This window comes from Saccostrea cucullata, unplaced genomic scaffold (assembly GCF_032062105.1).
Source record: "Saccostrea cucullata isolate Sc308-1 unplaced genomic scaffold, CSIRO_AGI_Scuc_v1 ctg102, whole genome shotgun sequence".
In the NCBI taxonomy this organism is placed as follows: Eukaryota; Metazoa; Mollusca; class Bivalvia; order Ostreida; family Ostreidae; genus Saccostrea; species Saccostrea cuccullata.
The window spans coordinates 609,347-633,360 of record NW_026938483.1 but is presented as its reverse complement, the minus strand read 5'-3'; the positions used below and the strand labels follow the sequence as shown (position 1 = coordinate 633,360).

General features: G+C 32.9%; 1 protein-coding gene across 1 annotated transcript; it reads left to right on the top strand.

The window, feature by feature from the left end:
* The first annotated feature begins 1,014 nt into the window (after window positions 1-1,014).
* On the top strand, window positions 1,015-20,348 carry LOC134250425 (uncharacterized). Its single transcript, XM_062732791.1, has 7 exons — window positions 1,015-1,364; window positions 11,570-11,876; window positions 13,621-14,611; window positions 16,939-17,010; window positions 17,213-17,615; window positions 17,813-18,003; window positions 18,214-20,348. The coding sequence occupies exons 1-7, from the start codon at window positions 1,015-1,017 to the stop codon at window positions 18,333-18,335; spliced, it is 2,436 nt and encodes an 811-aa protein (XP_062588775.1). The 3' UTR covers window positions 18,336-20,348.
* The last annotated feature ends 3,666 nt before the right edge of the window (window positions 20,349-24,014 follow it).

Below are 24,014 nucleotides of genomic sequence, written 5' to 3'. Positions count from 1 at the left end.
AAAAGTACTAAGTATGCAGATGACTTTATTTCATTTTAAATACACAAGTGTTTTACCATTAAAAGTGCGTTTGACATGCTATGTAACACGTTTTGCGTGAAACTAGACCATATATTAATAGCAACGCCAAGTTCATTCGGATTTTAGTCTTTATAATGACGAAGCCTCCAGGCGATATTCTGATTAGTTAGAATCAATAGGAAGACAGACAACAAAATGTTAAAAGTACAATTAAAATAATCGAAGAATATACTAGTAGTATGAAAGTCAAAAGACTTACTCGATCACATGAGGAACGAGTCGAGAATTTAACTTTAAAGTCTTTACTGTTGAGGAAAATTTCACAGACACCTAACGTCAATAAAAATATATATATACCCCCTACCTATTATTATTAGGTAGGGGGTATAGGGGTATATATTTCATAAAAAGAAAAGTAATGTCAGGTGCCTGTTTAATATTAGGTAGGGGTATATTTTTTTTATAAAAGAAAAATAAGTAACGTAAGGTGCTGTTGAAAACTTCTATACACGTGGACCGGAGATTGTTGTAATGTTAATAGATCAGATACCTACATGACTCGGGGGTGACTTGCACAGTCTAGACATTGTCATGGTCCCAGGGTATCTAAAGTTCAGTCAGGACTATCATGTCAAATTGAATTATTATAGAAATGAAATACGCAATATAAAGATTTCTAGATTTTTTCATGAATTATCCATTTTTAATGAATAGATGTTTCTAATTCTAGAATATTCTTTTCTTTCTCTATATAAGGTAAAGGTGTATGGCCTCCACTGTATATTAATTTATTGTTACAGATGAGCTGTTAAGTTGTTTGCGTTTAATCTTCCTGTGTGGTGTTGGACCATTGTGAATACATGGTTAGTAAATACATTAATGATAAAAATAATTCCATATAGTGAACTTATCTACAATTATTCAAAAGCAATTCTGGATCTTGCACGAAGAAAAATTAAAACATCTTTTTAAAAAGGATTGTGTACCAGATTCATGTTTCTAAAAAAAATGGGGAAAAAGAGAGAAAAATTGAAAGTGTCTCACAAAGATGGGTCCATGGAATATATTATAACATACCTTTTGGTGAGAATCAGTCTGGCAGTACAAAATCTCCTTACCTTTGGGGATGCTGCATACCTACAGGTGATATTCAATCTAGCAGTACAACGCCTCCTAGCCTCTCGGGAGGGTGCCTGCTGCATTTCAAGAAAAACTAGAAGGAATTGTGTATGTTACATGAAGGCTCGGGGACCGCATCCTTTGATTTCATCTCATCCTCTGTGTTTATCTGAGGTGGGCCTCCTCCCCTATTTCTGGCTGTGTAACATCGATCTGAAGATATGGTCAGTATTGTTATTAATCAAATCCCAAACTTTGTATCAAACAATTATTTACATTGTACTTTGTTGCAACCCTAAATTACTCTGAATGAAATCTTACATTGAGAACTATAATTGGGTCGTATTATGGCTTACTTGTTATAAGGCCTTTGTTTTATAGTGAATTTGACTAAATAATGTCTACCTGATCAATAAATATGGCTCAGGGTGGTTGTGACCGATTAACAGGGGATGCTCACTCCTCCTAGGCACCTGGTCCCACCTCTTTATTGCATGTTGATGTCCTCTTCACAGATTAGTTTTGTAAAAAGATTTTTCCAGATCGATCACTGTTAGTTATCTGTCACAAAACATGTTTACATATACATGTCAAACCTATTACATGTATTGTTCTCTAGCAAAGATGTGCCTGCTGTATTAGTTCTGAGAAAGACGATGTACAAGGTTAAAATTGAAGTGTCAGTCTGTAGCCAGACAATATAGGAAGCTAGAAAATTTCACTTGAACCAATAGTTAATTTGAACTATTTAGGATTTATTTGTATCATTTGTATTGTATATTCTTTATAAAGTCCCAACAAAATGCAATATCTACTAGTATTGGAATAGGTTATGAATGAGAAACAGAATGTGCATCTAGGTCACTAGCTATTGTCCGGAAGCAAAGAGTTGTAGCTGAACAAATCTGGTCTTTTTTATGTTTGAATACAGCCAAAACTATCAAAAATACGGAGAAATGACTTTTGCAACTCTAGTAAAAAAAAAGAAAGTAAACTGTGTCCCTGTCGACTCATACCGGTATTCGAAAAATGTCTATAGCTTGGAATTTTTTCATGCACACTATAAGGTCTCTAACAATCTCTTTCACTTTTAAAAAAAAGTTAATTACTTTAAGGTAGGATCTTCTCTGGTTTCTAACTAGATGAAATATTCAAAGAATATTTGCTGGCATGTCTTATATATTTAGGTGTAATTAGGTGTAAATTGAAATTTAAACGACCATATTTTTCTTTCCTCAACAAATTGTACAATTTTAAATAGAAATGGTAAACTGCTATTGAAAACCAGCAGGGGCTATATTTTTTTGGCGGAATGGTGGCGTATGAAAATATATTCTTCTCTGATTTTAAAAATTATTATAGAACAATGAAATTAGTTATAATTCTTACAAAAAAAAACCATAAGAAGAAATTTTCATATTAAAAATAAGGGACTAAAGTTTCAAAATATATCATATAAATATGATTTTTCAAACAAACTAGAACAGGGTTAGCTTTTAAAACCTTCCAATTTAAGTAAAGACTTGAGCCAAAAATCCATAAAAAATATTGTTCTCTCTTAGTTAACGATTAAAACCTTTTGTTCTTGTATCATTTTGTATCTTTATGTGACAACTTTACTCTACGCAAGAATAAGAAAAAATTAAATATAGGAAGCATATAAAAATAAATAATATATTCTAAAAATTTAAGAAAAGTAGAAAAAAATTCGGATTAGCCAATATCCATTTAGGCCCTATGTGGTAGTTTCTTTTTATTCAAAAAGAAAAATATTCAATCTTTTGAAATACAAGTAAACCTTCTTGATTCTGTGAAAATTTCATTAATTTTAAATGCAAGAAATATGAGAAGAATCCTACCTTAATTTAGTTATATTGTACGACTTACTTTTAATGTACTAATGAACAACCATCATTACCATTTAGTACCATTGTTATAACCATTTGCTTATGAAAAGGATATTGTGTTTTTATTACAACTGTGCATTAATGACAGGTCTTTTGTTTCATTATGTTATATTTTTTATTATAGACTTTGATTATACAAAAGTGTGTATTATAATGATGACTGGAGAATCCAGTATTTTTTGCTATCGAATTAATATAAAACTGTGCGTTTAGAAATCTCTATAATTTTTACTTTTCATCAAAATCTAAAATATTGATTCCGTTGAGCAGTTGTTGAAGATTGTATTAACTATTCTGCTAAGAAAATGGTTTTAAAAAATATTACATCCGAGCATTTATTGAATACTAGTACACCGTTTAATTTTAATTAATGAAAAATTCAAAAATAAACACAAAGTTACCAAACTTACCAAATTGCAGCGATATTAATGAGTCAATTTTTGTCGGGTAACTTCCTTTGTCATGTACTAGCTATGCACTGGTTTACAAGACAGTTTACAGAAATAAGTTACAAATGTATAACAAATGTATAACAACCTGCATTCCAAACTGTAATAGATGTCACTTTATAGTTCTTGTTTTTAGATCTACATGTATGAGAAGTTAATCGCAACATCTAAATAATGCATAAACTGTGAGAAAAAGTAAAATTACCCGGTGTTTTTTCTAAGTTGAGAATGCATAAAATATTACAAGTATCCGTATTTTCTCCAAATGATCTTTTTTATCATGTTTATAATCCTACCCCATCTCACAACTGTTTCAAAATAAAAGTTTTGGGTGGTGCATTTCTGTAACCTGATAAATCACGAACTCCAAAGATTTATTGCAGTTGTAATCTATAAGTTTTCTGTAATATGGAAATCTGTGCAGTTTGGTTCCTGGATTTGCCACTATGATTTATATTATATTAGACAAAGTTCAGTCAATTCAAATAGTAAATTAGGGGTGTGTCCATTAATGTCTTGTAACGTTCATACCTTTGTTTCCTGACATCTATGGACCTCATCCCAGATTATGATAGATTTTCCAAAATAAATTTTAACTTTATAAGTACATGTTAATACACCCATCCCAGTTTATAATAAAATATTTCCAGGATAATTACTCGTATTGTATGTATGGTTTGTGGCACCCTGTATCTGAAAGGTAAGGGTAACGAACAGTGATCCATCACAAAACTTGTATATACACATTACAAATGCATATAATCATAAATGTGAAGAGGGCATAAAACAAGACCACTAGAAATATCAGGAGTGAGATCACGTGTATTGGTGAGTAAGCATCCCTTGTTGATCGGTTATAACTTTGAATTGATTGGGAAATAACGGAAAAATCCGTCGTCAATTCAGTGTAAAAATGATGGACTAACAATTAGTATGAAAAATGTAAGTCAGCATTTGACTCAATGATAAGTTGTATTTGCTGACAAGGTCATTGTATCGCCCATTGAACTTAAGAAATGGTTATTTTAAACGAGACTGTTGATATTCTTGTTTCATCAACTTTTTTGTCAATAATTTACCTCGTATTAGAAATTGTACATACGTAGAGCATGATGATGTATCGAATCAACTGAGATATATACCCGGTAAATTCCGTCTACGTGTGACGAAGGTATATTGATGTATGCATAAGTAAGGGAAGTTGGCAATTGTCTTGTTAGACTACCATTAATGTCTTTTTCAAGTAAAATATCCAAATATAAAATAGATGTTTCAGACTCTTTGGTATCTTTTATCTCAGGCTCACCACGATATATCATATCGACATCAAAGTGGAAAATACCATTATTTATTGAAAATACGTCGTCGATATATCTACATGTCGAGTTGAAGGCCACGGCATGTGTTTTCTTCTTTTCATGTATTAGAGTTTGGACAAATTCTGCTTAATTAAAATACAAAAATAGGTCTGCTAATAACGGGGTGCAATTCGTACCCACTGGAATTCCAATAGATCGTTGGAAGATAGTATCAATTAGAAACTCAAGCATCTTTTTGATGTCAACTTCAGAGTACTTGTGTGTACAATCAGAATGTTTTTAACAAAATAATTTTGCAAAAGACCAATGACAAGGGAAGTAAATCTACGAGTTTCATTTTTATTGAAAGAGCAGCTGTCAATGACGTAAAAAAAAAAAGCACGGACTTAAATTTATCGTGGGGAATGGTTGTGTATAAAGTTGAAAAGTCGTAAGTTTTTTAAGCTGTTGATTTTGGTATTTTTTTGTGATTTCAAATTGTCCAAAAGTTCCTTTTAAGTATCCACATTTGCTTTACATCACTTCTTGAATATACTGTTGCACAGTACTCTTGAAGTTTCTCCTTCACTACTGTTAACATCTTAGTGAGGAGTAAAGAAAGAGGCTTGGTTGAAAATTTACTGGAACACGCTACTGAGTATGTATCTTTGTTTGTAAGGAGTTTTATGAATTTTCGGTATCCAATATAGATATGGTAGTTCAAATTCATTATTAAAAATATTTAAAACTGACATTTGATTTTGAAGAATTTCTTCCTTAGAAAGGAAACTATGAGTATAAGCTGGATTACCACTTGTAGAATTAAATCCAAGTTCTTCTAAAACACAATTTATTTAATGAGCCTTACAAACTAAGACAATGTTGTGTCCTGCTTTGTCAGCTCAGGGACCAGTATGTACTGATCATATAATCTAATTCTTTTTTCACTTCTGGATTATTGAATGCAGAAGGATATATATGGTTTTCATTTTGCTCCTCAATCTTTAATACACGATTGTAACATAGTTCTGATACCGGTACATTTACTCCATTCTTACAAATGTCTTCTTTTTCATATTTGGCCCATCGCATGGTGTAATCTTCTACAGAATCCATACTTAATCTGGGGTATCTATAAACTTTGTTATAATCTTAAATGCATTTATAACCATTATTTCCCTTTTTAAAAAACCTTTATGGAATGATTTCAATATCCATAGCCGTAATAGACAATAACACTTTTACTGAGGGTTAAATTTAACAGGCCAATGTTTAGTTCAAACATAAGAGATCTTAAAATCAGATGTCCAGTTCTAGAAAAGCTAAACGTGCTGCGCTTTCCTTTAACACAAATATTGATTTATCATCTATAAATGATTTTTAAAATATTATACAATTACTGGCATCTCTGAGATCAATGAGATGATTTAGCCACCTGACTACAATGAGAAAATATCCACCGAGCCCCAATATATTAATCATGCTTAAACAGCTACAGTTGTATCATTTTGTACACGTTGTATCTCATCATTTTTTTTTTCATAAATAGCAAAACATGGCAGAGTTTTCAAAACATTTATACACTGTAAAGTGTTCTGTGCTGTCTGAATATTAGGTATTATTTTTACTTTAAATATTTTTAACAATAAATTGTCAATGATGGCAAAGTGTTAATATTTATACACGTATTATATAAATCAACAAAATTAAGTTAACTTCATTTTGAGAAGTAATTCTTAATAGCAAAGTTCTAATTATTGATTTTTTTTAAAACTAGAGGTACTGTGAGCAATGAGCTCAGTAAATGATACCCCCCCCCCCGCCTCCCATATGAATATAATGGCAGTGTCCATGTTTTGCTGTGTGTAATAATTTGCAATTTGTGATAAAGATTATGTGAAAGTCTCATCAAATTCATTCAGTGGTATGAGAGGAGTTGCGGATAAGAGATGGGTACCCTAAAGCGTAACAGACGGACGGACATAACGATTACTATACACACTCCCGCTTTTCAAGCGAGGGGTGTAAAAAAAAAAAATAAACAAACAAAACTTTTCTTTCCTACATACACTGTATACTGATACAGGCTCATTACAAGAACCTGCATGTAATGTGACACATGACCAACTGAGTTTCAAATATTTACTGGAAATAACGAATGTTGTGTCTTATGTAACGCTGCAATTTTCAGGCAGAATGAGTCTTTGCTTAAATGTTGTAGTTAGAAAAAAAATATATTTTTTTAACTGACATTTTTTATTAGACCGTTATATATTATTAAGTTTTAAGGGGAGACAGGGAACATGTCACATGACTATAAAGACATATTACGTCGTAATCAGTGATGATATACATATTTAACTTAGTTAAAATCAATAGTTCTTGTGTAATTTTATTCTAAATTATAAAATTGTTTTTTAAACATTTAATTTTAGAAATTATAATTAATAAAATTTTTAAAGATCTTGGCATCATTTAGATATTGTGATGTTGCCCAATCCACACATTTGTTTCTCTTTACCCTGCAGTCTGACGTCAGTGACGTCATAGAGGGTCGATATCTTTTAAATAAGTCAAGAAATCCCATGACAGGACCGTTTAAAATGTTAAGTACATATTAAATTAGTAATATAAAAAATACGAAAAAAATTCATTGACAGGAATTTTTTCAGCGAAAGGTCCTGTTCCTCCTTAAATGATATTTACAAAATCAAAATATTCTTTGCTTCTTTTCTAAACTATAAAAAGAAATTCATTGGAGTTTTTAAACATTAATTTTCACTTGACTTTTTAAAAACTCTCTTTGAATATTTCTTTTCACAGTAAACAGATATTCGCGGGAGCAAAGTATGAAACACTATTTTACAATAACCAGATGCATGGTAATGTTTAATAATGTAAATTAACTAAATATAAACTTGTTAATTCTGGACATGTCTTTGAAATATTTTGTACATTCATCGTGCATTTTAAAACTTCACATTTCCAGTACAAAAATTTTACGGAAAGAAATTTTATTTATTTATTGATTTATAATTATTTAGCAAAGACTAATACAATATATCATGCAGGAAATGGGAGTTGGGACTGAAGTAATGTTCATTATTTAAGTATAATTTTGCATATGGTAGCTTATAAAGGTATGCGGACATTTATTTGTCTAAGTGGCAAGTACATGTATACTTATTTTATTGCTGACGATGCAGAGTTATTGGTCTTTGGACGAATTAAGGTTAACAGGTGTGTAGTTTTAATTTTAAAATTGTCAAAACACTTTAATAGTTTTTCTTTAAGTTGCTTATAAATATTTGAAAAACAACTTCAAGTGATTGGTAGTAAAATTTCATAAAAACAATGATTAAGGCTTCCATTTCCTTCTAGAACGTTATTTAGGGGCAACTAGTTTCGCCAAATCGTAAACAACTCTTGACGTCACATGTATATTTGGATCCGTCAATCATGTAGGGTGTTTATCAAAACACATGAATATTTTTAACTTGGTTAAGCCAAAAACAGAAAAACAAAAAAATAAAGTGTACTATATTTTTGCTTAATCTTAGATCACAAAATATCTTAGACATAGAATGTATCATACAAACTGTTAGGTGACGAAAATCTCTACCATTATAAGTAGTTTTCTATTTAGGTTTTGATAAATTAAAAGATTGATACCTCCTCTTCCCTTGGAATTCTCAAACTTGATTGGCTATGATATTCGCCACGTCATAGTCATGGGTTTACTGACTAGTTTCCCGTATTTTCTGTAAAATCAAAACAAACTCCATGATGGTTTGAAGAAAAATTGTGTAAACACTGAGGAAAAAGTTTAAAATAATGTGATATAACGGTAGTGTTAACTTGTCATCGTGTTATTTAACTTTTAACGGATACAAAGAGTGGACAAGATTCATAAATTATATTGTAGGTATGTATTTTTCTTTTATTGTCTTTTTCTGAGCTAGGACACCCTAGCGTATACTATCGATACCATGCCATGCCAGAGTGTTGTGCAACAGGATATATGATGAAATCTTTCAGTAATGTTTAAACGTTTTTGATACACTGTATACAGCATCCGCAAAGCGTTCTGATGTTTTAATTGGTACTATTTTAATGGTGTTGATCATCATTATTTTCCCCATCACTAAATTTTAATAATTAGCGCGTGACCCCTGACCTGTGTTGTTTACGTCGAATGAGACTTGATTGACTCAACGCCCTGCCACCCGCAGGCGAGTTTGTTTATATACCTGCTGCAATGTTAATTGTCATTTGGTGATGTCACACGACCTGCTAGTCTACGTCAAAGCCACAATCCACTATAAGACGACCATGTGTATAGTATCAGCGATCATTCGTGGATGTGTGTACTATGAGGATGGGCGCGCGAGAAACTGATTGGATAGTCGGATTTTTTATAAGTGTCAAGGATCGACACATTATTAAATAAAAACTGGACTCTGAAAATATTTATGAAATGGTTGCTAATTCACCGGTCGGTGTCACTTGCATGGCTCACAGAAATGGAGGGTGTGAAACTTATTCCGCCACTGTGGGATCCGCGCCAACAATTACTCATACAAATGTACATCGCATGCCATGGCGATCCCACTTGGAGCGTTGGAACTCTTTTCCGCCTTCCCAGGGGTAATCTTTTTAATCAAATTCCGTGGTGGTTCAAGAATATTTAAATTGAACACTGGGTCAAGGAACGATTTCATTTTGACTTATATTGTTTAACTGAATGACATTGCCTATTTTTGTTTAAAATATTTTTAAATAATCATCTTAAAAGTAGTATGATTAATGACTTCTCTTTTTTTTAAATATATAATTACGCTGTATTAATGATTTGTTGTTGATATTTAAGCTGAAAGCTACACTTAGTTATTGAAAAGTCAACCTTATATACTGTATGGACGGATTTGCTTATTATTTTTGGTGAATCTGAAACATTATGCTAAATGGAATTGCACATTTTTACTTTTGAAACTATTGAGTGCATTTGCAGTATTAGGAAATTTAGACCTTTTTTTTTAAATAAGTTCAAAGGTTTTGGGGTAATATGTTAATCAGAAGTTTCTGATGAGGCTTGGAATGGACGCTCTGTATTTCTCACCGGTGTTCTTAAATTTGAGGATTACAGCTTCAAGGGGGGGGGGGGGGTTATCAGAAAAAAAAATAGAAGTATGATGGAGACATTTCATTTTTGACGAAAACAATTAACTTAAGTCATGAAAACAAAACAAATTTTTAAGTTTACAGCAATGGTAATTTATTTTGAAGAACCAGTAATGAAAATGCCAGAGAATAAGTTTGGGAGGTGGAAAATACGCTGACAAAAGGAAAATATGTTCATTTTAAAATAGGTTTTACACGTGTAGGCCTATACTATTAGAACATATGTGCCGCATTTATCAGTGCATCCCGCTCAAAAAAAGTAATATATTTACCCGTTTATAACGCTAATAATATTTGGAGATCTTCTGCAAGACCAGGAATTGTCTTTTTTCTTTTAATGACTAAGCAAACAGAATTCGGGAAAAAAGATGATAGATTCAATCTGCTGATCTTGCAGAAATTCAACGGCGAAATGTCATTTGGATATAGATAGAGGATGTATTTGAAATTCATTAAATTCAGATTTTATTTCATTATGAATATACGTGATTCAATTTATTTTTTGTTTTTAATTTATTTTATTTTTCATGTTTGTATAAAGTCACATATATGTACGTCGGGTCGCTGATATTTTCTTTATGATCGTTTATTAACTATTTAAATTAAATAATTTACAAATGTGTTAACATTTTAATGAAATCTTAAATTCACCACATTTGTATCTTAATGTATAAGTGTATTTTAAAAGTGAATAAGTTATATTGAAGTTTATAACTGGAAAACGTGACCATGTATTTCTTGAACGTGACTAGAAACGTGTAACAGTTAGTTCGACCAATCGGAAGGACGAATACTTGCGGTATGCATGGTATGGACTAATACTCGTAGAACGTTCTAGATCAGTAGGCCCTAGATGTCGATTAAGCTATGTCCGAGTAAAATTGGTCAATTGTTTTGCAGTTTTAGCTAGGGGTTAAATTTTGGGTTGATATTTGTCACCCTAAAGTTGTTTTTTTGTTTTGTTGTCGACCTTGCATTTTTCTTGTATTTGTTGTTTACTGAAGTTGACCCAGTTTTATCCGGTTTTCATTGGGCAATGTTCTGGAAAAATCCCTGTGCTAATTTTAGGTTGTTTACACGAGGGTATAAGGCTTAGTGAATTGTTTTCCAGTTTTAATGCCAAATGGGTATTAGAACACGTAAGTTGTATTTTTCAGCTACTGAAAATATTTTTTGATGTTAGATCTGTAGGCTACTTCTAATTTTTTGTGTTCTTGGACTTGAGATTGCATATCCGGCATTAATAGATTTACTTGAGGATATGAATTGTGTTCTGTTTGGATATTTTTGGACACTGGAAGTTGATGTAAATGATGCAAATTATTTATTATGTGCATGTCCTTTGTACACATGCACTTGCTATTTGCATTTTCTTCCAGTGTCTGTACCTTTGAGGAAGGAAATATTAGGAAGAGGTAAAATGCATAACACAGATATTCATGCACATACCCCAAGTATGGCTGGAATAGGATCCTGAATAATTGCATTTTGTACATATCTATCTGAGGAGAGTACTAAACAGCAAGCATTATAATTCGTATATTTTTTCTTACAAGTAAAAAACTTAAATTTCATATATACATCTTTTTTGTAGCGTGTCAGTTCTGCAAAGTTTACCAAAATACCCCCACCACAGTAAACTTCTCAAATCAAGGGCTTCTGTCGGTCACAACACAGCAGCTCGTAACACTGCAGCTTTTATAGCTCCGAAAATCAGCACGGGGACACGTACCTTGACCAAACCTTCCAGTCTACCTCAACTTTCTTCATTACACAAGCCGACCCTAAACAAGGCCGTCGGAGGTCATATCCCGTGGGTACAGCGCCCCAACCTCACGAGACCACACACACACATTACTTCACAGCTTATGACTAGGGGGACCAGGCCGGGCACATCTAAGGTACATTTATAATTATTAATTTTAAGCATAAAACTACACTTTTTATGATGTGATATTTCCCGCAAAAGAATTATCAGTGTTCAATAACATCCAAAAAATGAAGAAAAAAATATCATTGTCACAGTGGGAAATGGCTGAATATCTTTTAATTAATGTGCAAACCTTTTTAAAATTTAAATACATGGACTAACTACCTATGTAATTTGTAAGTATTCAGCACTGTAGGTAAGTGAAAGATGACCTTTGCAGAATGAACACTGTTAAGTGTATTATGTGTGGATATTTGTTTTCCATACAGGAATTTGCCATATTACATGAAATAAAATTAGGGGAGGACCGTTTGATTCTGAGAGGGGGGCCTAGCTGGCAAATTGTTTTTTTTTTTGTTTTTTTGAGTTAGATTATACAATATTTATTTTCAAACAAGTCAAGGGCAAATTATTTATTTACAATATTATTAAAAAGAAGAATTTTGCCAGTCAAGGACAGACTATTTTCAATATTTTCGAATAATATTTGTATCCTAGATCTGTTTTGCTCCCACCTCGGAATAAAATGGTCTTCCCCTGAGAAATTAGAGCATTACTTAAATTCTCTGGTAATAAAAGGGACCATGTACACCCAAAGTTGATACAAGTAGGCTAATGCCTCAGTCGTTTATCACAGGGGAGTTGTCTAATGATTGAGTACAATCTGAAGACAAAACTCGGTGCAGAAAGTTAAAACCAGTGCAGAAAGGTTACCGTATAATAATTCTGATCGATTAATGTGATAGGTTTGACCGTTTCATAGTATATATGTCCTTTCAAACTAAAATCTGCAGAAGAAATTTAAATAGGTCCTGTGTTAATTAAAACACATTAAATAAAATGAATGATTAAAACAATAAAATAAATTTTTAAAAATTGCTATCAAAAAAATTTGATGAGATAAATTCAGAATTATTGTTGATTGAAAAAAAAAATGTTCGAAAACATTGTACAAGTGGCCTGGTCAATAACTGGGCCATTAGGCTATTGCCCAGCAAGCAGTGGGGAGTCATACGGTCATTGACCTCATCTGACCCCCTTATCTTGGAGGTGAATGACCCTAAGTCGTAGCCCCCTAGTAATGCATTACTCTGAAATAACAGTTAATCAAGGAAATGTGGTGGTTAATGATAACCCAGGTTTATTAGATTCTCTTGAAAAAAGTAAATTACAGGTAAGTTAACTAAATTTTTTTCTCCTGAAAATAAGTAAACTACCGGTTAGTTAATAAAATTTTCTTATAAGCCTTAAAAAAGGTTACAAGGATGGAATGAATATAAGATAAATATAGCCAGTATAAGTAAATATAGAAAATAACTTGGTAACATTTGAAATTGACTTTGTTTTGAAGAAAATTTTAAAAATCTGCACACATGTTTTTGCTGTAGTTAAGAATTTATAAAAAGTGTAGTGACATTGGCACAAACACTGACAAAACTGCTTGCCTAGGTAAATATTTTTGTCCATATTGGATGTCCTTGAAACATTAAGCTGTTTTGTCTAAATACTTTTGACTCCTTGGAGGTAAACAATGAGGCGATTAAGTGTGACACATTGTCATATAACATGTACATGTATTTGTCAAATGTTGATTGTTTTGTTTTTTTTTTGCATTTGATTTGGAGTAAACATGTAGCTTGAATTTTCTAGTACATTCTAGATTTTGGACATGGCCAATTTATCAGTTATATACATGTGTGTTGATTGTATTGTAGCCCAGAACCAATATGGATTTCTTGAGTGGCGATTACTTGAATGGACCGATGTATGACCACAGGGTCAGTGGTGATGTGGACTCCGCCATCTTTGCATCTAGTCCTAACTCTCTGTGTATTTATGAACAGGAGAAAAATGACATGCAGAGTTTTAACGACAATTCGTGTCACGGCAGCATGACGAGTCTTCTTAATGAGGAACAATTTGATCTGAAATCGCAATACGAGAACTCGCTGGACATCACAATGCCTGTGGAAACTTCAGCTGTTACGACCACCACGGGGACATTTTCTGAAAATACGTGGGCAAATAACTCAGAGAATCAGACATGTAATACAGATCTAGTCAAAACAGAGGTGTTCGAGCCCACCCTGGCCGAACTTAACACGTCAACATCTGAAGAAAATACAATGATGGATATCAGTAACATCACAGACTTTATCTCTCAAGAAAGCATGCAGCAACTGGATATGTTGATCTCTGCTGCTCAGCAGTCGTTTACCAACGTGGAAAATTCAGGCACTTCCAGTGAGACAAAACAGAACTCACGGGACCGAGGCCGGCACAGTTCGGCAAGTGAGGTGTCCCAAACATGGACTGCTACTTTACCCTCGCAGGAAGATTCTGCCATGTTGTCTGGTGATGTCAAATTACCAAATTACCAGCAAAGGCCCCTTCAAGGGTCCCGCGTCAGACATTCTAGTGCGTCGTCGTACTCTAACAAACCACCACAGAAATCCACTGTACCGAGCAAGACTCTGCAGCAGCTCTTGTCGGTCAGACTGCCTCCCGTTACTACGGTGACCAGCACTGAACACACAGTTCCGACATCATCAACTCCTCAGATGGCCCCCGTCAAACGGAAAAGGCCCGCCATTCCAGAGGAGGAGTCGAGTTCTGTGGACAGGAAGTGGGAGGAAATCAAACAGATTCTCTACCCAGAGGACAAGCAGGTGCCCTCCCAGCCCAAGTGTAAACGACAGAGCCTGGGTAAGTTAATATACAGATTAATCAGTTTTATATTAATTAAATCCACTACTTGTTTTAAATAATTTCAGTAACAATAAATATTGCTTGGTAGTGTTCACAGTGTGTGACGAAATATCTGAAGGAGACGTAAACATATATATATATAGGTTGGCAAAATGTCAGGGTCTCTATTTTGTTTTAATAAAGGGGGTAGAGATAAAAAAAAAGGGCCCCAATAAAAATGTACATGGGATAGAAAATAAACATTTAATGCAAGTATTAAAATGGAAATAAAGCTATGGGTAGCAGTATACAAGTTCCTGACTGCTATCACGTAAATTTGAATAGGATTTTAAAAAAAAAGTGACAAATTAACACCTCTTTTACATCAATATCACAATGCTATATCCGTGCAGAGGTCGAATTCTATCTATGTAGGAAATTTTTTAAGATTAAAAAACACTGGTGGGTTGATGATATATGTGTTAACTTCACAGCATAGTAGTGCTTTCTTAAGCAATGTGACGTAATAAATGCTAGATTCGTGTGTGACGGCTTTAATGGTAGATCCCACATATATTTCCTATTGATTTTATAATACTGCCATTATTGGAAAGTTGACGTCAGTAGAATATATATTCTAATAAAACTGCTTAGTGTTCACAAAAACTTGGGTAAATTACATTTTTAAAGAATTTTTTTTATCAAATTGGCCTATTTGAGGATTGAAATTAGGTGTTATGTAATCGAAAATTGAGAGAGGAGGTGTAACACATTTATTGATGGATTATTCAACTATAAACACGTGATTATTACAGTAAATGTAGTGTGATGTCTTGGGATGGAATGTCTAGAATGGGAATGATCAATCTCCCATTGTAGTCCACTCCTATAGTCTGAAAAATCACTGGAGAGAATCCACAAAATTCCCCCAAAATACCGGGCCTTATTATTCATGTCAGAGGTATTTTCCTTCCCTTATAAGCATCATGTGGTCTGGTATCATGTAAATTATGCAGCCTAACTCTATTCCTGCCCGAAGGTGGTTGAGTCTATCATTCATTAACGTGCAGGTATACGAGCCCTGCTATGTAGCAGTTCACATTCAGTTCCGGGTAATGCAACCTCTTTTCTTCAATAATTTATTTTCTGACAAAAAAATACAGAATCTTTAAATTTTAACATTTCATTAAAAACTAAACTGAAATGTCGTGGACTACAAATTCCTTAACAACATTTGTCTTGAATGTAATAGCACAGAGATGGAAACCATAAATTTGTCAATATATTAAGGAATGCTTGTAATTTTTTTTTTTTTTTAAGATTAAAACTCATTATTATGATGTATAGGTTAAGCACCCGGGCAGTGTGACAGTTTGACAGCCACTAAACAAATAAATTGTTTTCCTCCATTATGATCAGTCTAACACAAACAGCTGGTAATAAGAGGTTAACCATGAAGGGCAAACACCTGTATAGTGCATGCGAACCAAGGTGTAGCTCGTGTACGCTTAAGGAATCTGTAGTAAACACACGTGACACGTCACAGTCACAATTCAGTTCAATTTCTTCCTCCTCTCCCCGTTATTTTGAAGCATAAACATGGTCGACCTCTGTAGATTATTTTCAATTAATTATGTAAATGAAGCGAAGCTCTGATTCCTGCACGTGATTGACCTACTTTCATATTGTCATCAAATTTCTCATTTAAGAATTAGTCGTTTTTTTTTAACAGGCTTTGAAAAAAAATATATATAATTTCCCCCTCTTCTTTTAATTTTTAAAATTTAATGTCATTTTATAGCTGTTTTTAGATAGTAAATTAAATTTATACCAGTCCGAACTTGTCAGAGATAAAAATATACTCATTAATCATTCGGAGATTCGCCCTTAGGCAAATTAATTGTAAAGCAATTTGTCGTCTAGAATGTTCTATAATGGAGTTCATCAAAGGAATATTTTCCCTATTGAATACCCATTTATTGAAATATTAATCCAGTGTTTAATATATTAGAACAGAATTTTCAAAACTGTTTTCTGAATTATAAATCCAATAGCTACTACTAGATTGGATATGAGTTGAAGAGTATTACAAAAACTTGTTTTTTTTTTTACCTAATTGTACTAAGCGTGGTTTAATTTTGTAACTAGGTCAAAAAAAGTAAATAAGAGTAAAAATAGAAATGATACAAATAGACCCAAGATCTGGTAAACAAGGAAATAAAATAATAGCTTGATTATTTGTTTCTTGCATGTTTATTTGTTTGTTCTACTAAATGAAGTATTTGTTTATCACTAGATGACTTGTTTTTTCGGTTTTATTTATTGTTTGTTTTTTCTCTCTACAGATTCTGTTGGTTCAGCACCTTCGTTTGACGACTCGGATTCAGACTCCGATATTAATGAATTCTCAGATTCAGGTACGTAATTAGCAGTCTGAAACACAGCTCTGTTGGTCTGTTGATCTGTCATGTGGAAAAAAAGTATCGCAAAACATTAAAATGTCTCCCAGTTATTAAAACAAAGTCTTAAAGATGTTGTAACTAAATTACGATCTTGATTAGGGTGCATGTGATTGGCTCTGTAGTCTCGGTAATGAATGAGATTTGTAATTAATTTCAGACTCAGAAGGCAGTCAAGAGGAATGGAGCGCCGGACGCTCATCTCGCGAGTCTCGGCAAGTCAGGAAGGACCAGTTCTTCTGGCAGTACAACATCCAATCCAAGGGTCCCAAGGGAAAGCGAGTCCGGTTTGGGATGGATGAAAACCCCCACAAAGTCCAGGATTTTGAAGATCCTGTCTTTGATTCATCTTCAGCTTCTCAGCTGGGAACCACCATCCGTCACGGAGGGAAAGCACGGAAAGGAGACGGAAATGATGTCTCCCCCAACCCAAAGAAACTCGTCCAGATCGGAGGTCAGATCAAAAAGCTAAACAAACAAATCAACAGCTTCGCTCCACTCAGCGAACTTCCCGTCTCTACGCGGAACAAGTCTAAGAAGGAGAAAAATAAGCTGGCGTCTAGGTAAGTCGCATTTAAGTGGGAAAAAAGAACGTAGTAGAAGATTTGTTACTTTTTTAATATTTTTAATCCTTTAATGTTCAAGAATCAATAAAGGTATCTGAATTGACAAAGCATCTAAATTTTTTCACAGCAACCTTAAGTGTTTATATAATCTCAGTGTTTATATAATCTCATTGTTTATATAATTTCCTTTACAGAGCTTGTCGCCTAAAGAAGAAGGCCCAGCATGAAGCGAATAAGGTGAAGCTCCACGGCCTTGACATAGAACACAAACAGCTGTTAGGTGTAATTGATACAATTAAAGAAGATCTTCACAACTTTATCATCAAGAAAGGTCCTCAGATCAAATTCTCAACTCGTCTAGAGAGTCTAATCAAGGAAAAACTAAGTAAGTTACATCATATATACATGACGTAGGCAAAATGTCCTGTAAAAAGGTATTTCAAAAATTTTGAAATGCTTTCTTTCTGGAAATATCAAAATGCAAAGTTTTTGAAGTAAATTAAGAAAAATAGAGCTTTAAAATTCATATTTTTTTGGAATCAATTTGTTGTGTACTTGAAAAAAATGTTAATTAAAGATTTTCATTTCATTTCAGCTCTGCAAGTGGCTGGAAATACCACAGATTATGTGAACAGTGTCATTTCCAAAGTTGAGGCAGGGGACCCAAAAGGGGGTCTCTTTACCAAGAAATTCTCCGTGAAAAATGATCACACATGAAATCCACGAATAAGACTTGTGTGGCATTCTGAAGCAGGTTGTGTTATTCCATTGGTCCAGGCATGAGAGTTGTTCCTAACAACCGATGAATTCTGGGAAGGTGTGATGTTCTGTTAACCACCCTCTGCATTAACTAGAGTTGATAGATGTACTAATTTGTTGTTTATTTATAGTCTCCATGTTTCCTTCCATGTTTGTCAACATTGGTACCTATATTTGTGTTTGAGTATACATAAATTCTCTGCTGTTAATGTTTATATCCAATATGCCATATTTTGTAGTGCATCGTACACATTAATACTGTTGTGTATTAGTAGTGTAGGTTTGATAATGCTTGTTTATCTTTAATATCTAATAGGAAATTGTGCAATATATTGTGTAAAAAATGACAAATTTTGTAATCTGTATATATAGTTTTCAGTGATATGCTATTGTACATAATCTAGTGTTGTGCTTTCACTCTGTGAGTAGAAATATAGCCTGATGAGAATGATACACAGTTAGTGCTTAAGATGATGTCAGAGAACCCTATTCCTTTTTGTACATATATACAAGACCCTGTAGAATGTTAGCTAGACAAGTGTATTGGAGAGAGAGGGAGGAACATTTTCTCCGTTTATTTTTGGGCTGAGATCTGCTGGCGATTGTTGCATTTAGTGATAAGATATGTTGGTTATGTAATAATTCCTGAAATTTGTTGTTTTGTTATGGATGGCGTAAAGAATTATTTTGTTATGAATGTTATTGTCTGTAAATATGTAAATTTTATTGCCACTGTTTAAATGTTTTCAATGCTCAAACATTTTCTATTGTCTCACTAGAAAAATCCATTCGCACAGTCAAATGCCATATTTACATGTCTGAAATGTAGAAAAAAGTTCTTTTTGCAAACTTTTATATTCTGTTTATGTCCAGCTTCAAGGTTTATTTAAGTGCTAAGTTTCCAAATTTTGATTTGAACTGCCGATAGAGAATAATATGACACTAGATGTGCTTTGTTTACGATTACTTTATAACTATTGTGTTATAGGTCATAGCTTTAAGAGATGTTATATTTATAACAATTTGACAAGTCCAAGATAAGAGCATTAAAACACTGATCTTGAAGAAATCAATAAATATATTTGATGCTCTTTTATTGTCTTATTTTAATTTTAAAACAGAAAAAAATGAAATTTACAGAGATGACCAAGATGTACTGCAGATTTGGGTGAATTTTCAATGTTTTTAATGTTGATCTGATACCAGTGAGTAGATTTAAATCTGTAACCTATGCAATCAGTCCAACACTACCTGTGTGATGTGTATGTTTATTCTGTGTCTTTCAGAAGCTTGAATTGTTTAAGGAGGTCTGTAGTTTATGTGCCAGTTTAGTATTGTGGAGTAATTTTTTTTTTTTTTTTTTTTTTTTTTTGGTTTTCACTTGCCGCATGTCAGTAAGCATGCTGAATGTTACAGCGCCAGTTATTAATACAGTATATCCGTTTTTTCGCGATGATTTATATTTCGCTTTTCCTGCGATCATTTTAATTCGCAGAATATAAAACACGCAGAAATTATGTCAGCTATAATGTGACCAAAAAAAAAAATATTTTTTTTTAAATTTTCAGTTGTTAAAAATAACACGCAAAATAAAAACTGGTCAAATCTACCCCTTTTTCGCAAAATTTCCAACACGCGAAAAAAAACCCCGGATATACGGTATATAATTTGATCTTGCTCCACATTTGAGTTTGCAGAATTCAGAATGTAAGACTACTTCAAACAGTGGCGTGTGAATTTTTTGCTCGAGAAGAGAATTAAGCTATGTACATAATTCTTTAACTTTGTGATGACAAAATCACTTTTGTACACGTTTTGCTATCGAGACTGTGCCATGATTGAGTTTTCAGTACTGAGAAGATTACTATAGGGCTTTCAAAACGTTGGCAATATCCTGAATTGCAAGTCAAATGCAAGAATTTGTGTCTTTTAATAAAATGTTACTCTGAAATAAAATTTTTGAAAACCATCTGTTCAGGTTTTTTCCTCTTATGGCGAAGAAATGATTGATGTCTTGAACAGTCTGTCCACTTTTCAAATCAGTCAGATGACCTCTCTCTTTGATGCAAATTGATGCAAATGTCACGGTCTAATTTTGTTTTAAAATATGAAGAGGAGTTTTGATATGTATTGTATATTGCCATGGATACTGCAAATGTAAACACGACGCATGAAAAAGGTGAAGATGATGAACAGTGATTGATTTTATAAACTACAAACAATGCAATTCTTTGAACAGGGCGTAACACAACCCCCCCGAATTCCAGAGTGGTCTCTTGCCTTTAAGCAGTAAGAATCTTCTGCTTGCTGGACTGGACAAGAAGACAAACATTCCGAAGTCATCAATTGGTATGAAACAAGTCAGTGAAATTATGACCCAGTGATAGGGTATATGCTAATAAGGTCATTAAAACAACCACAGAATGTACGAAATGCTGACTTTAAAAGAGGTTGTTGAAATCCCTTTAACATCAACTTTTGTGGATACCTTTGTGGTATATTAAGTCGACACGTGAATGGAAATACATTTTAATTAATAAAACGTTGTCGATATATCTGTTGATAAAGTTTTTAGATAACTTTTGTTTCATATGTCTTGAATTTAAAAACAGGTCTGTAAATAAAGGAGCACAATTAGTGCCTATCGGAATTCGTTTGTTGGAAATAATATCAACTTCAAAGTACTTGTGTGTAGATTCAGAGAGACTTTTACAAAGTAATTTTGTGGATGACATGTGAATTTTTTTCCGAGTTCCGTTTTTATTGAAGAAAAAACCTTAGGTTTAATTTATCGTAAGGCATGGTTGTATGTTTTGGTCATATTGGCCTTGTGATCGACCAATTTGTAGTATTGTCTGTGGTTAACATGAAATTCGTCTCCTAGGAAAAGAGTCAGTCTGATTAATATCGGATCCTCGATCCGCTCCTTTATATTTTTAATGGTCGAAGCGACCATAAAAAATTATTAAAAATAAAGGAATGGATCGAGGATCTGATTTTAATCAGATTGGGAAAAGAGTCAAATTTCTATGGTCAACAATTATCATTATGGTCTACAGCATATTTCCCTAGAACCTTAACTGTAACAAAATCTTATAATATCTCTTCGGATTTCAAGAATTATAGATTGAACTGCAAATTAATTAGCATTTTCCAACTTTTCAACAAACTATGTGGCATGGCCAAATATTAGGTGTGAAACTAAACAGAATGATTTATATCACTTTTAAGTGAAAGAGCTGCTTGTTTAAATATCTAAATTTCAAAAGGAAAAAAAAGTGTTTGTGTTGTTTATCCTTGAGGACCAACGAACTATTTTAGAGTCATTGAAAGGTTAACATTGATTTTCAAATGATGTTAATATTTCATTTATCACATTTGGATTTGTAAAGTAGAAGTATCTGGGGGGTACAAATAGCTGTAATCCATCATAAATATCATGTTATTGTGCTTCAGGTGCAGCTTAGTAAGCTTTAAACTTAACTGAACAAAAAAATAAGCCTCTGTTAGTGTACAGTGTTCAAGTCATCAAAACAAATAAGCCAAAACTCAAACGAGGGTCCCCGTGTGTGCCCAAATCACTCTAAAACCAAGTAAATCCGAACTAGGAGTACCTGTTAAATTAGCAACTGAAACTAGAATCCCTTAATTGTCTGTGCTGAAGCTAGTCTAGCTGACGTGTTGCAGGCTTTTCCCTCCACAATTTTGATATTTTATGTGCCTGGCACGTAAACTATCAAAATCGTGAGAAAAAAGACTAGAAAACTTAAGATTTTTTCGGACTGCTGTAGTATGCTGAAGTCTGCATTTAACAAGTAGCGAGGCTCGAATTTTATTGTCTTTTTTTCCTGGAGCTGAAGAGTTCCAATACTTAAAGGAGCTATGTGTTACTTTTCAATGTCTTTTTCATCAGTTTGTGCAGTTTTATATGTCTTTTAAAACAAATTTGGATAGCCAAAACATCTAAAATACTAGCATACGCGCTTTGTAATTTTTGGTACATTTTTCTTTGAACAATACAAAAATTTTCATCAATTGATATCTTTTCAAAACCCCTGGTAAAGTATGCTGATTTTTTGTCTATGAACATCTGATGGCACTATAATCTTAAATTAAGAATATTTTGAAAAAAAATATTAGTAGGTAAGGTACGTTGCATATGTCCTTAACTCAAACTCCATGTCACATTTTACGATGTATTTACAGGCACTTTACGCACAGGCACTTGTTTCGGAAATAATTTTTTAACCCATAGTATTAGTACCTGTGACGACGATACAGATATATTTCTTATTGAAAAAAAAATGAATATATTCTGATCATGTTATGAAGTTATTTATTTTTTTAAATAAGAAAAATGAGTATTGTCAAGTCTCTGTGGATGGATTGAATTCATATATATGTATATTATATAGCTTCCAATTTGTTAGCACAATGGACAAAAAAAAAATTGATTTGAATTTTGACCACATTTAAAGTACAAAATGTAGCTAACATGTCATGCTGTAATGCTCATATATAGTGATTACATATTTTTAGTAATATTTTATTAATTTATTTGTATCTCTCAAATGAATCTCTGCATGGTGAAAAGTGTAATGTTTTCAAAGAAATCAATGAAGTAAAGGACTTTTTTGGAGAAATATGTTTCATTAACATGCATGTTTATAACAGGCAGTCGCACGTACGTATCATTCCCAACCATAACTTTATACTATTGAAAATTTCCATTAAAATACCGATTGACCCCTTTTTAATTTGTTGAATTATAGTCATATATATATATAATGGCTATGTCATTTTGTAATTTTTAAATTCACCGGGCGGCAGTAGATTCAAAATTTACAACATAACAATGAGGTAGTATTGGGGGATGGGACTGAATGAAGTTTGATCCACCCACCCCACTTCAATCACACCGATCACGAAATAGTATTTTCGAGTTTCGTTTTTTTTTCCAAGTAGATTGATTTCTAAAACGATGCTACGTCGATCCCTTTAATGTCTACTTTTTAAAGAACTACTTTTTTCAAATATATAGATTTTTAATCGCAAAAGATGTAAATCTAAAAACTCTAAGGCCGGGGGGGGTGGGGGGGGGGGGAGTATATTAATCGGCAATATTTCTTTGAAATAGGAAAATCTGCCTCAAAATACCAAATACATATATCATAATTTTCCTTTCCATATTTTGTATACTCTTCCTTCTAATTTTTAATTTCGTAAAGAAGGAAAATTGTTAAATTTAACCTAATATCTGATAAATAAAAATATTTGTATCTGAAAATTGATTATAACTACCGATATTAATTTTGATTGAATTGCGATACGAAATAAGGAAGAATATGTCTTTAGAAATATTCTGCCAGTTAAAAAGTATTCTATGGGCGTTTTGTTATCAGAAACTGTTGAGTAAGAATTGACCTTTACAAACCCGCTTTGCAGTGCATGTCTGTATGTGCTTCAGTTCAAGTCACCAAAAACGCAAACCTCGGTAGAATCCATACTACATGTAGTTAGTGACTTAAATTTGCCGCTTTTTATAAAATTTTTTTTTTTTTTCTAAATGAAAATCCGATTTGTTTCTCATTCTATTCAAGATTTTTTCACTCAGTTTAAGTCAATTTTCCATTATTA

What these genes read in the sequence shown, in the direction of transcription:
- LOC134250425 (XM_062732791.1), top strand. Translation starts at nt 1,015, where the DNA reads ATGTTTCTAAAAAAAATGGGGAAAAAGAGAGAAAAATTGAAAGTGTCT. An exon ending in CCAGGCCGGGCACATCTAAG is followed by an intron (nt 11,877 to 13,620) that starts GTACATTTATAA and finishes ATTGTATTGTAG; the next exon opens with CCCAGAACCAATATGGATTT. An exon ending in AAAAATAAGCTGGCGTCTAG is followed by an intron (nt 17,616 to 17,812) that starts GTAAGTCGCATT and finishes TTTCCTTTACAG; the next exon opens with AGCTTGTCGCCTAAAGAAGA.